General features: G+C 42.3%; 1 protein-coding gene across 1 annotated transcript in view; it reads left to right on the top strand.

Annotated features, from left to right (window-relative positions):
* The window catches only part of STAC (SH3 and cysteine rich domain), a 195318-nt gene that overhangs the window by 157961 nt on the left and 23927 nt on the right, over positions 1–13430 (top strand). Inside the window, exons 8-10 of the mRNA XM_081933459.1 lie at positions 10122–10210; positions 10449–10500; positions 11140–11274. Coding sequence (XP_081789585.1) covers positions 10122–10210; positions 10449–10500; positions 11140–11274 — 276 coding nt within the window. The remainder of the gene's footprint in view (positions 1–10121; positions 10211–10448; positions 10501–11139; positions 11275–13430) is intronic.

Raw genomic sequence — 13430 nt, 5'->3', positions numbered from 1 at the left:
TAGCTTGCTGATCAAACAGATGGCACAGCAGTAACAGCAAGGAACCCAGCAAACCCTTCCCCCCAGTTGGTGCATGGATTGAGGGCAGCTCCCAACCAACCCCGAAACTTGCAATTAAAAAGAAAAAATCCTTCCCTTGAGGTGAAGTTTGATGGGAACCTGAAAAAATTGGGATTCTTTGTGGCACACATGCCCACCTACATGCAAGAATACGGATGTGATTTTCAAACCCAAGGAGAGAGTGTTTACCCTAGCCCTGGAAGGAGCCACCGCCAGTTCAGTGGGCTCTTTTAACTTGGAGGCATTTTCTAGAGGGGAATAAGATCCCTTTTGAAGTCTGGACAGATCATAGAAATTTAGAAGCCCTAAAGACCCCAAGGAAACTTTCCCCAAAACAAGTAAGATGGGCTCCGTACTTTAAACAGTTTGAATTTATGCTCAGATATCTTCCTGGGGGGGGGGTGAATTTTCTGGAAAATGCACTATCCAGAAAACTGCAATACAATAGTATGAAGCCAGACGTAATCAAACCCATGATACAAAACAATAAACTAGCCGCTAAAGTAACCACCAGATCCCAGGCAAAACAAGAAACTTTGTTGGGCAATGACACCAACCAAACTTTTAAACAAGCTTTAGCCACGTTTTTGAGCCACAAATCCAGCTGCCTGATGAAAGCAGATGGGAGGGAAGTTGTATGTTCCAGCTAGCCAAAGACTGCACAATGGCAAGGTGCCACGATTCCAAATTAGCTGTACACTTTGGGTTTGTGAAAACTTTACACCTAATTAAAAGGCAATTTTGGTGGCCATCAGTAAAAAAGGACATGGAGAGCTATGTAGCCAGCTGCCCTATTTGTGCAGCAGCTAAAAGACGTCAAGGGAAAGCTCCCGGACTCTTACAAAAGGTAGCCAAACCTTCAGGCCCCTGGAGATAAATTGCTATGGACTTTATTGTTGAACTACCAGAAAGTCCGGGAAATACTTTCATTTGGGTCGTAACAGATCTGTTTTCAAAGCAGGCACATTTTATACCTTGCCAAAGATCCCAACGGCCAAATGTCTAGTCAGGTTATTCCTGATACACATTCATCGCCTTCATGGAGTCTTGAAGAGAATCATCTCCGACAGAGGGGTCCAATTCACCTCGAAATTTTGGAGGGCATTTTTAACTTTACTTGGCACTACCCAAGGATTGAGCTCCAGTAACCATGCTCAAACTAACCATCAAACTGAAAATTTGAACTCGGTTCTAGAACAATATCTAAGATCTTTTATTAATTTTCAACAGGATAACTTGACTGATCTTTTATCTTTTGCCGAAGTGGCTTTCAATAACCCTGTGAACTCAAGGACTGGTTTCACCCTTTTAGAGTAGCAATAGGCCAGGTTTTTAGTCCCATCCCTGAACTACCCACAGAAGAACCCACTATCCCCTCACTAAATGAATGGATAGACACGTTACGAAATACATGACTAATAGATTAGCCTTAGAGGAAGCTAGAGCGGCTTTTAAACTTCAAGCTGACAAAAAAGAGTGGAACCCAAACCTTTCCGTCTATCCAGTATTTCACATTAGTTTACTCAAACGAAAAGTAATCTCACAAGTTAGACCACCTGCACCTACACCATCTGTTCCTATCATGATAGAAGATAAACAACACTTTGAAATTAAGGAAATCCTTGACTCTAGGACCCACAGGGGGAAAACCCATACTTAGTTCCTTGGAAGCATTTACCTTCATCCCAAAATGAATGGGTAGCTAAATTCCATGTTAGGGCCCCTACTTTATTGAAAAAAATCCACTCCCAATACCCTGACAAACCTTGTTAAAATACTATAATAGAATTTTTGTTTCTATCTTTTCATGGGTGGATCTCTCCTTTTTCTAAAGAACGGCAGCATGTCATATCCCTAAAAGTGATACTGCCATTCAACTGGGAGGAGGGGGGCCTTGGAGACTCTCTAAATGTGAATTCCACCAAGAAAAAAATTATATAGGGTACCACATTTCACACCAGGGCATAGAAATGGACCCTTTTAAAGAGCAGGCAGTACTTGATTGGGAACCACCCTGCACACGTAAACAGTTACAAAGCTTCCTGGGATTCACTAACTTTTACCACGTTTATCCCGCTTTCACCCAGATTGCTCTCCCCATCAGCTTTTAAAAACAAAGGGAGAGGGTAACCCAAAACCAAAGCAGCCTTTGAAGTGGACAATGGGATGCCAAGCTGTATTTGAAAAACTTAAATAGCTATTTTCAGCAGTCAATACTAAAGCACCCGGACACAGAGAAACCATCATACAAGATAGCGATGTGGCAATGCTTCAATCCTGCTTCAGAAAAATGAGCAAGACCAATTACAACCATGTTTTGGATCCTTACACATAAAAAAAATCGAATGAAACTGAGCAGAGGTGTTGGTCATTTGGGAGAAAGAAGTTTACACAGTTATGTCTGTGCTTTTAACCCTTTTGAAGTCTGGACAGATCATAAAAATTTAGAAGCCTTAAAGATCCCAAGGAAACTCCCCAAAACACGTACGATGGGTTCAATACTTTAAACAGTTTGAGTTTTACACTCAGATATCTCCCCGGGGGGAAAAATTCGGGCAGATGCACTATCCACAAAACCACAATAGGATGAAGATATATAATCAAACCCACAGTACAAAATAATTAGCTAGCTGCTAAAATAATCACTAGATCCCAGGCAAAACAAAAAATATTGATGGACAATGACACCACCCAAACTTTTAAACAAGCTTTGGCCACCGATGAATGGTTTTTGAGCCACAAATCCAGCTGCCTGATGAAAGATAACAGCTTGGGTGGAAGTTGTATGTTCCAGCTAGCCAAAACTGTGCTTAATGGCAAGGTGCCACGACTCCAAATTAGCTGGATACTTTGTTTTTGTGAAAACTTTACATCTAATTAAAAGACAATTTTGGTGGCCATCACTAAAAAAGGACATAGAGAGCTATGTAGTTATCTGCCCTCCTTGTGCAGCAGCTAAAAGACATCAAGGAAAGCTCCCGGACTCTTAGAGAAGTTAGCCAAACCTTCAGACCTCTGGAGAGAAATTGCTATGGACTTTATTGTAGAACTGCGACAAAGTGTGAATAATACTGTCATTTGGGTCTTAACAGACCTGCTTTCAAAATAGGCACATTTTATACCTTGCCAAACAATCCCAACTGCCAAGAGTCTTGCCAAGTTATTCCTGATACACATTTATCATCTTCATGGAGCCCTGCAGAGAATCATCTCCGACAGAGAGGTCCAACTCACCTCCAAATTTTGGAGGGCGTTTTAAAATTTACTTGGCACCACCCAGGGGTTGAGCTCTTCTCACCAAGCACTAGATAACATTTAATGTGAGACAACTAACTTGGTACTAGAACAATATCTAAGATGTTTCATTAATTTTCAACAGGATTTTCAACTAAGATGTTTCATTAATTTTCAATTGTCTGAACTTTTATCTTTTTCAGAAGTTGCATTCAACTCTGTACTCTTAAGTACTGGTTTTACCTCTTTTAGAGTAGCAACAGGACAGGATTCTAGCCCCATGCCTGAACTACCCACCGAAGAACCCACTATTCCCTTACTTAAGGAGTGGATAGACACTTTATGAAACACATGGCCAGTATTTAGTTTAGATTTAGAGGAAGCGAGAGTGGCTTTTAAAATTCAAGCTGACAAGAAAAGAATGGAACCCAAACCTTTCCATGTTGGAGATATACTTATCTACAAAATTCCTGCAATCATTACAGCCATCAAAGAAACTAGGGCCAAATTTCAATGGACCTTTCCTTATCACTAGGGTCATCAATCCAGTAACAGTAGAACTACTCCTTCCAAAGACACTTAGGCAAGTCCACACTGTATTTCACATTAGTTTACTCAAACAAGAAGTAATCTCACCACTCAAACCACCTGCATCTATACATCACCTGTTCCCATCATGATAGAAGGTGAACAACACTTTGAAATCAAGGAAATCCTTGACTCTAGGATCCACAGGGGGAAAACCCAATACTTAGTTGCTTGGAAATATCTATCCTCATCCCAAAATGAATGGGTAGCTAAACAACATGTTAGGGCCGCTACCTTACTGGGGGGGGAGGATTCACTCCCAATATCCCGACAAACCTTGTTAAAATACTATGATGGAATTTTTGTTTCTATCTTTTCACAGGTAGATCCTTTTTCTAAGGAAGATCCCTAAAAGTGATACTGCCATTCAATTAGGAGGGGGGGAGGCTTGGAGTTGATTTATTAGCAGTGCCTGTGATAACTGATATTTTACAACTAGTTTTCTGGCACCAAGCACCTTGAGATCCCCTCAGCTTTTGGGGAAGGTTTATGATGGCCATGTGGGACAGTTCAGTTTAATGTCTAACGGACGATAGCCATGGGAATGTATGTTTATCTGGTTCTCTGGGCAGTTGGTAAAGGAACTATCTTCAAACTTGTGTATTGGCTAAAATTCTAATGGGAGGGATCCCTACTGCTCAGACATTGCTTTGAACTTAATAGTTTCCTTTCTACTTAAAAAGAGCTTCATTTTGAAATACTGTTTCACTTTCTTAAGCTAGGAGAGACAATCCTTACAGATTGTAGTAGTGAAGAAACCTGCCTAAAAATGTCCAGTTCTGTGAAGCTTTCAGGCAAATAGGTTTACAATTTCATTACAAAATGTTTTCATTAATTTGGGGTGGGGATGGGGAAATAGCCAGAACAAGGAAAAATGCAAATCCTGATCACCCAAGTTAGTGCAGCCAAGTTAGTAGCCAAGTTAGTAGCAAAACGTTTATCATTTTATTGCAGTCTTTCAGTGTAGAAAGTTGAAGCTGCTTTTGTAAACATTGGATTGTCTGCATCTGTTCATTATTTTAATACCTTCTATTGGACTGTGCAACAGTGAGAACACATTTTCACAGATCCAAAGATCTCTTTATCTTTTATCTATTGGCATATATCAAATCATTACAACTTAGATGATTGATACTTCTTTGGACTTACAATAAAATGTGCAGCTAATAGTTCCTCATTTAATGAAAGATAAAGATAAGATCCGCTTATCATCAAATATCATCAATTATTTACTCAGACTATCTGCCTTTACCCACACCACAGTGCCTCCTGGCCTCCATCTACTTACCATCTACTTACCATCTATTTATCATCTGATTTATCATCTGACGTGAAACCTGGCTTGTTGACTCATTTAACACCGATAGCACCCTGGCCCTGTTATAGCTCTCTCCAGCATATATTCGAGGTCAGATGTGCTCCTACTGCGGGAGTCCCCCTTTGCCCAGAGAGGTGGAGGAAGCGTAGACTCAGGAGTTTTTTAACAAAATGTTTTTTATCCGTTTTAGGGGGTTCCAGGGTGGGTGGGAGGGTTAATCAGGCCAGGAGGGGGACTTTTGCCAGGCGGACAGGTGAGGTCAAGAGGGAAGTGAGCGGAGTGGGGGGGGGAAAGGGAGAATGATATTCCAATAGAGGGTTGTTGTATTCCAACGGTTGTGGGGAGGGGTGGGTGCGAGGATGGAAGAAAATCCCGTAGTCGGTTGGGAGACCGTGGCTGTTGGACACGCCCGGTCGCTTGTACCAACCCCCGCAGTTTAGGTGGCCAGGACCTACAGAGCCAGGGCCTGAGGCTGATACTCTGCAATGCAATGTCAACAAGGCCCCCCTCATCAATGAGTTGATCTCAGAGGGGAAGTTGGACCTTGCAGGGATAACGGAGACCTGGTTGGGCCACGAGGGTGGTTTACCCCTCGTGGAGATGTGCCCACCAGGCTACCGTGCATTTCATCAGCTGCGGGCCCTGGATAAGGGTGGTGGGGTGGCGGTAATTATACGGGAGAGTCTGGAACCGAGGGAGTTCACTGTGCCACAGATATCCGGGTGTGAGTCCCTTGGTGTGAAATGGGGCCCAGGGAGGGAGTTGGGCTTGCTGATATACTTGGCTCCTCACTATGCATCAGCCACCCTGCCTGAGCTCCTCGAGCTGATCGCGGAGACGGCGGTTGATACCCCCAAACTTGTGGTTATGGGGGATTTCAACCTGCCGTCGACGGGTGAAGCATCTGAGGTGGCTCGGGAGTTCATGGCTTCCATGAAAGCCATGGACCTGACCCAACTAATTCAGGGCCCCACACACGAGGGTGGTCACACGCTGGACCTTTTTTTGTCTCTGGACAGTGGACGAGTGATCTGGGAATAGGGGATTTGGTTATTACACCCCTGTCATGGTCAGATCACTCATCTCTCCGGCTCGACTTCCCTGGCGCTACCCCCCACCGCAGGGAGGCGGAACCAGACTGTCCCCAATGGTTCTGCCCCAGGTGCCTGATGGAACAGGATAGTTTCGAGATGGAGCTTGGGTCACTTCCTGTAGCCCTGACCCGCTCCCAGACGGAGGACCTAGTAGCCGCATGGAATAGGGCGGCTGCTGGGGCCTTGGACCGGGTAGCGCCTTTGCGGCCTCTCCTGCGGCAGCGAGCCACCCTGGCTCCTTGGTTCACCGAGGAGCTGAGGGTGATGAAACGCCATAAGAGACGCCTAGAAAGCAGGTGGAGGTCCTCACGCTCCAAATCTGACCGAACACAGGTAAGAGCCTATTTACGGACCTACCTTGTGGCACTAAGAGCGGCCAAACGTAGACACTGTGCCGTTCTTATTGCATCCGCAGATAACCGCCCTGCCGCCCTGTTTCGGGTGACCCACTCCCTCCTATCACAGAGGCCACGGGAAGCCCCTTTGCAGGGTAGAGCAGAGGAGTTTGGGGAATATCTGCAGGACAAAATCGCTCAGATCCGGAGTGGATGGGCCCCCTTCAGTGGAGCAGGGGAGACGTCAGAGGCAAATCTTGAGGTACCACACTGGGAGGGGTTTGACACTGTTGCCCCCGAGGATTTGGACAGGTTACGTGGGCGACTGCGAGCCACTAAATGTTTATTGGACCCGTGTCCCTCCTGGCTTGTACTGGCATCCTGGGAGGTTACACAAGACTGGCTCCTGGGTCTAGTGAACGCTTCATTGGAGGAGAGGTCCTTACCGGCCGCCTTGAAAGAGGCGGTGGTGAGGCCCCTACTCAAGAAGCCTTCCCTGGACCTGGCGGAGCTAGCTAATTATCGTCCCGTCTCCAACCTTCCCTTTTTGGCGAAGGTTGTAGCGAGTGTGGTGGCACAACAGTTCCCACGTCACCTGGAGGAAACTGACTATCTAGACCCGCGCCAGTCCGGTTTCCGGCCCGGTCACAGCACGGAGACGGCCTTGGTCGCGTTGGTGGATGATCTCTGGAGGGCCAGAGATAGGGGTTGTTCCTCTATCCTGGTCCTATTAGACCTATCAGCGGCCTTCAATACCATCGACCATGGTATCATATTGCGCCGGCTGGAGGGGATGGGAGTAGGGGGCACCGTTTTGCGGTGGTTCTGCTCCTACCTCTCTGACTGGACGCAATGTGTGTTGGCAGGGGAGCAGAGGTCGACCCTGAGGCCGCTCACTTGTGGGGTGCCGCAGGGGTCGGTCCTCTCGCCCCTCCTGTTCAACACATACGTGAAGCCGCTGGGTGACATCATCCGTGGTTTTGGGGTCGGATACCATCTGTACGCTGATGATACGCAGCTGTACGTCTCCACCCCAAACCACCCCAACGAGGCCGTCGAAATGATGTCCCGGTGCTTGGAAGCCGTTTGGGTCTGGATGGGGGCAACAGAATCAGGCTCAACCCTTCCAAGACGGAGTGGCTGTGGCTACCGGCGCCCCGGTTCAACCAGTGGACTCTATTGCTGGCCATAGGGGGCGAGCAACTGCCCCCCGTAATGCGGGCGCGCAATTTGGGCATCCTCCTTGATGCCCGGCTGTCGATGGATGACCATGTGGCAGCCGTGGCGAGGGGGGCATTCCACCAGGTTCGCCTGGTGCGCCAATTGCACCCCCTACTGGACCGGGACACCTTACGCACAGTCACTCATGCGCTGGTGACGTCTTGTCTGGACTACTGCAATGCTCTCTACATGGGGCTCCCCTTGAGATGCACCCGAAGACTACAGCTGGTTCAGAATGTGGCCGCGCGGGCTATCATGGGGAGGACCAGGTACTCCCATATAACACCACTCCTGCGCGAGCTGCACTGGCTGCCTGTGGTTTTTTGGGTGCGTTTCAAGGTGTTGGTTACTATCTTCAAAGCGCTTCATGGCACAGGACCTAGTTACCTGCGGGATCGCATCTCACCTCATACATCCCTGCGACCAATTCGCTCCTACAGGGAGGGACTCCTCCGGGTGCCGTCCACTAAGCACTGTCTACGGGCGGCGCCCAGGAGTAGAGCCTTCTCTGTGATGGGCCCAACCCTCTGGAATGACCTCCCTCCCGATATTAGAACTACTACCGACCTCCGCTCCTTCCGACAGAAACTTAAGACCCACCTGTTCCAATTAGCTGGCCTAGCTGATTCAACCTCCTGGCAAACATCTTATTCTGGGGTAGTTTTTAAGGGTAATTTTAATTTTTATTCGAATTTTAACCATTATTGTACAGTGTATATCCTACCTCCTCCGTATATATATGTATGTATATCTATATTTTTGTATCCACATGGTTGTTTTAATATGACTGTACACTGCCCCGAGTCCTTTCTAGGAGAGGGTGCGGTCTATAAATTAAAGTATTATTATTATTATTATTATTATTATTATTATTATTATTATTATTATTATTATTATTATTATTATTATTATTATTATGCCAAATAAATTATATCAATCTGTAAACTGAATGGTTTAAAACATTCACATTAAGTAGAGATGGGGAAGGGTTTTGTTCAGTATACAGTTATATACTATATAAACTGCCTAATTTTCTCTTTCTGTCTAGCATGCAGAAAAATTGTTCCATTTCATTACTGCCCAGATTTGAACATATATATTTCTATCAGATCCCTAAAAGTGATACTGTCATTCATTTGGGAGGAGGGAGGCCTTGGAGTCAATTTATTGGCAGTGCCTGTGACAACTGATATTTTACAATTGGTTTCCCAGCGCCAAAAGGCCTGAGATCCCATCACCTTTTGGGGAATGTTAATGATGGGATGTGGGATGTTTTACTTTAATGTCTTACAGAAGATAACCATGGGAATATATGTTTATTCAGCTCTCAGGGCAGTTGATAAAGGAAACATCTTCACACATGTATTGGATAGAATCTGCATTCTAACAAAGAGGAGTCACTATTAGTTTAATTCTACTTGCATTGCCTAAAGGGATTCAGATGTTGCTTTGCGACTAATGCCTTCCATTCTTCTTATTTAAAAGTTCCTTTTGAAACAATCAGTTTCAAGAGTCTTCACATATTAAGGAAAAGTATTCAGGAAAAAACATATTTTAGAAAAGATATATATTTGACACAGGTCTAGAAATAAATATGAATTTTCATTTTTTAAATCACTACTTATATAGAGAACTAATATGGACAGAAATAGACATACATACATATTTGATGTGGATTGGTTCCAGTTCCCAAGATTGAATGAGAATAGCCATTAAAGCCTTTTCTCCCTCTCTTAGTATTAGTTTACAGAGATTAAGAAAGCTTGAGAGAAAATAGATTCGTGTATAAAGCCAGTTCTGATACCGGGGGGGGGGGGGAGGAATCTAAATTCTGTATGTTATCAAAAGCAATTCCTTTCCAAATTCCCCATTTACCTTCGCAGATCACTCTTTTGTATATGTTTTGTTTGGTGGATTTGGAATTGTATTAGTTCAAAGATAGTACAAATCTTTTGTACTTTTATAATACTTAGTGGCTTCTCAAACAGAGTTTGCTAGATGAGTTATTCATTGCTAAATATCCCTTCTTTTGCTTTTTTAGTTTTATTTCAAAATAAATTTAGATCCTGTCAGATATATTTCACCATTTATGTTCTACAGTGAGTTAAGACCAATAAAGTCAGACCAAAATGTAGCCATTGGTCATGGGTACTCAACAAACCAAATATATTTCAAAATACCACCTAAGGAAAAGTAACTATGATTTCCAATATGATCTTTTTGCAAAACTGGTAGTAATATTTTTCCTCTTCTTTGCTCCCCCCTTTCAAGGGATCTCTTAATAAAGATACAATACAGATGAATACCTATGTGGCCTTGTACAAATTTGTTCCACAGGAGCATGAAGATTTGGAAATGAGGTAATGCTAGTATACACTGTATATTTCATTTAGTTGTGATTGGCTTGCTTAGCTAATTTTATTGAAATCAAAAGCAATAGTTTTTAATCCCATCAACATTGTATCACCTAAACATTACATATAATTTTGTATAATTCCACAATGCAGTCTGATGGGTGACTATATGACAATACTGATGCTTTTGCATATTAATAGACATGTAAACTAATTGCACCTAATTCTGTTCTTTTAATCATAGGCCAGGAGATAGAATTATACTTCTGGAGGATTCAAATGAAGATTGGTGGAAGGTACAATTAAAATAGCTTCAATAATGTTAAAGTGGATAAAAAGAATATTGTATTATACTTTGTTGGTCAATACATTAGTACAAATTCATTTGTAACCCATTACTGTTGTAGAACTATATTTTTCCCAGCATAGTTCTTTGGTTAGCTACTCTTTTTCATAGTGAGAAAATAAAGAAACCTTCCTTCTGTTTCAGATTAAAATCCAAGAATACAGCAGGAGAATGCAAACAACCCATCAAATTATCTGGTTATCTACATTAGAAATTGTCACCAATTATAAAACCAACAAGGTGTTCTCCAAATATATTTGATTATAGCTTCCACTATCCTCAATCAGCATGCAAACCACTTGCTAAATATTGATGAAGGAAAATGTAGTCTGCCATATTTGGGGTGCCAATGTAGGGGAAGATGGATTATAGCATCCGACCAAAGCTAGAATGATTAAACTTCAAATTCCTTTGAACTTTAATGAAACTCAGTGAGTGATTTAGACTTGGTGGGAGCTATTTTATAAGGCTAGCCATCTTAGTAGCTGAAGGGAAAACAGAACATTTCACCTTGGATGAAGTGATAGAAAAATAACATTTGCAAAATACACTTTAATACTATGTAATGGTCACCATGTCCTATTCACAGGGAAAAATAGAAGGTCGAATTGGTTTTTTTCCTGCTAATTTTGTTCAAAGATTACAAGATGAAAATGTTTTCAAATGTATCAGAACATTTATTGGATGCAAGGAACAAGGACAGATAACTCTAAAAGAGAACCAAGTAAGTAAACTTAGAATTCTTTCCTCTGTTTTAGAATTTTAAGAACCCATCTTCCCTTTTTAAAAAAACCAGTCCCATGAAATTCCACGATTCATGACTCAAAAATAAATAAATATAAAGATTTGAGATTCAAACCCATGGATAAAATAAGTCAACACAATTAATAGAAATCTGGTCAAGGAAAACTCAAAGGTTGTTATGCTTGCTGAAAAAGAGATTATTAATATATGCCCCAATGTATATGGGAGAAAAAGTAATTTTGCTATTTTTATAAACCTACAAATATATTTAAATCAAGGGGTTACTATGGAATCATGTTGGTATGAGAATTAATAGGAATAGGTTGTAAAAGCAAAAACTCTTATCTACAACAGAGGGGTGAAAAAGTGCATTGGTTGTTGAGATCTCAATAATCAAGCTACAGCAATTTTGGGGGACATTGCTGTAAGAAAACATATTAATGGAGAGTCATAGCCATTTGCAATGGAAGCAAGTGAGCAATTTCTACCAATTATACAGTATATTTTTGTGACAGTACAAATAGCTATGAAACAACAGAGAGGGCTAAATGAGCTTATAAAAAATGAAGAGTGAAAAAGTCTGCCTTACGCCAGACTAGGTGTTTTGTCATTTAGTTTAATCATAGATAAATACATACACTATCATTTTAGTCATTGTCTATCCACTGCAGGATGAAGGGCTCCTCTGGATGTTTCCAACTATATGGTCCTGAGCTTCCTTTTGCCAATTGGGTACACATACATACATATATAATGTAAGGTCCAGCCTCTTAATCCCCCTTAATCAAGGAAATAAAGACTCTTGAAACTTTGCATTTCAAAAGGAAGCTTTTATTCAGTTTGGGGGTGGGGCTTGCTGCCTGCACGAATGGCTGCTTGGATGGAGAGCTCCGTTAACAGCAGCTAGATCTAACGTCCGGAGGGGTTTGCTGAAAAGATTTTGATAAACCAAGCCTTCCTGGAGGGAAGACTGAAGAGAGAAGGTTGGTTTGGCATGACCAGAGGATGGCAATTCATGGTCTGTGCTTGAAATCTCCTTCATAACCCCGGGCGTGGAAGAGGGCGATCTTTAATGGCTGTCCCAGAGTGCTGACAGCAGTTCAAAGCAAGCGAGGATTTATTACAGAGAAGCTGCCGGAGTTGCAAGTGACTTAACAGATTCCTGATCTTGGCAGAAGGCATTTTTATTCCAAAACAGCTCAAGAGATTAAGGGCTCCAAGAGGAAGTGGGGGGGGGGCTGTCTATCCCCCTCCATTACAGTGGCAAGAGGAATATGCTGAGTGAAGGCTAGAGGCTATGTTCTCTTATTCTCTGAATATGTTTGCTGTTACTTTGTATTTGGTTAGCTTGTGGAAGAGTGGAAGAGCGACATCTACTGGCGAAATTTGGAATCTTTCCCCCTCTTAATACCTTAAGAGAAAACAGGAATTTTGGTGACTATATTCTCTGGAAACAAGAGAGCTGACTACTAGAGAATATTGAGGCTAATCTTTAGACATTACTAAACAGAAACAACCGGAGAGAGAGCAAGAAGATTTATGGGATCAAGGGAACCCAGAACATTCTCATATAATTATCCAATCGAGGAGGGTCGCATGTAAGGTTGAACTTAAAGAATAGGAATTAATGTTATAACACTACCAGCAAAGGAATATACTGCTATTGTTATTGTTATTGCTGTAAGATTATTAATTTCAACACTTCGATATTATTGGCATTAGTATTGATTAATTTAGGAGTCTGTTTGATCACATTATAAGCAATTTACTCTTAGAGTTTACTAATAAAATAGATTAATGGGTTAATAGAAATTTAGGAATATTATAAGTGTGACACACACAAATATATATACAGTGATAAATTGATAAGTCTCTCTCACTCTCTCCCTACCCTATGATAGTTGTTTTCATATATACGCTTATTGATATATAGAGTTTACTACCCCCTATTACCACTTAAAATCAACAATTGAGTAGAGGAAGAGGGAAGAGGAAAGGGAAAGGGAGGAGAAGGAGAGGAAGGAAGAAAGAAAGAAAGAAAGAAAGAAAGAAAGAAAGAAAGAAAGAAAGAAAAAGAAGGACTGGAGAAAGTTACAAGGGAGAGAAGAAAGTGGGAGTTCTGGAGAAAAACTAAAG

The sequence above is a fragment of the Natrix helvetica genome (assembly GCF_964273705.1).
Source record: "Natrix helvetica genome assembly, chromosome: Z".
NCBI classification, from domain to species: Eukaryota; Metazoa; Chordata; class Lepidosauria; order Squamata; family Natricidae; genus Natrix; species Natrix helvetica.
This window is presented reverse-complemented; position numbering and strand designations above follow the sequence as displayed.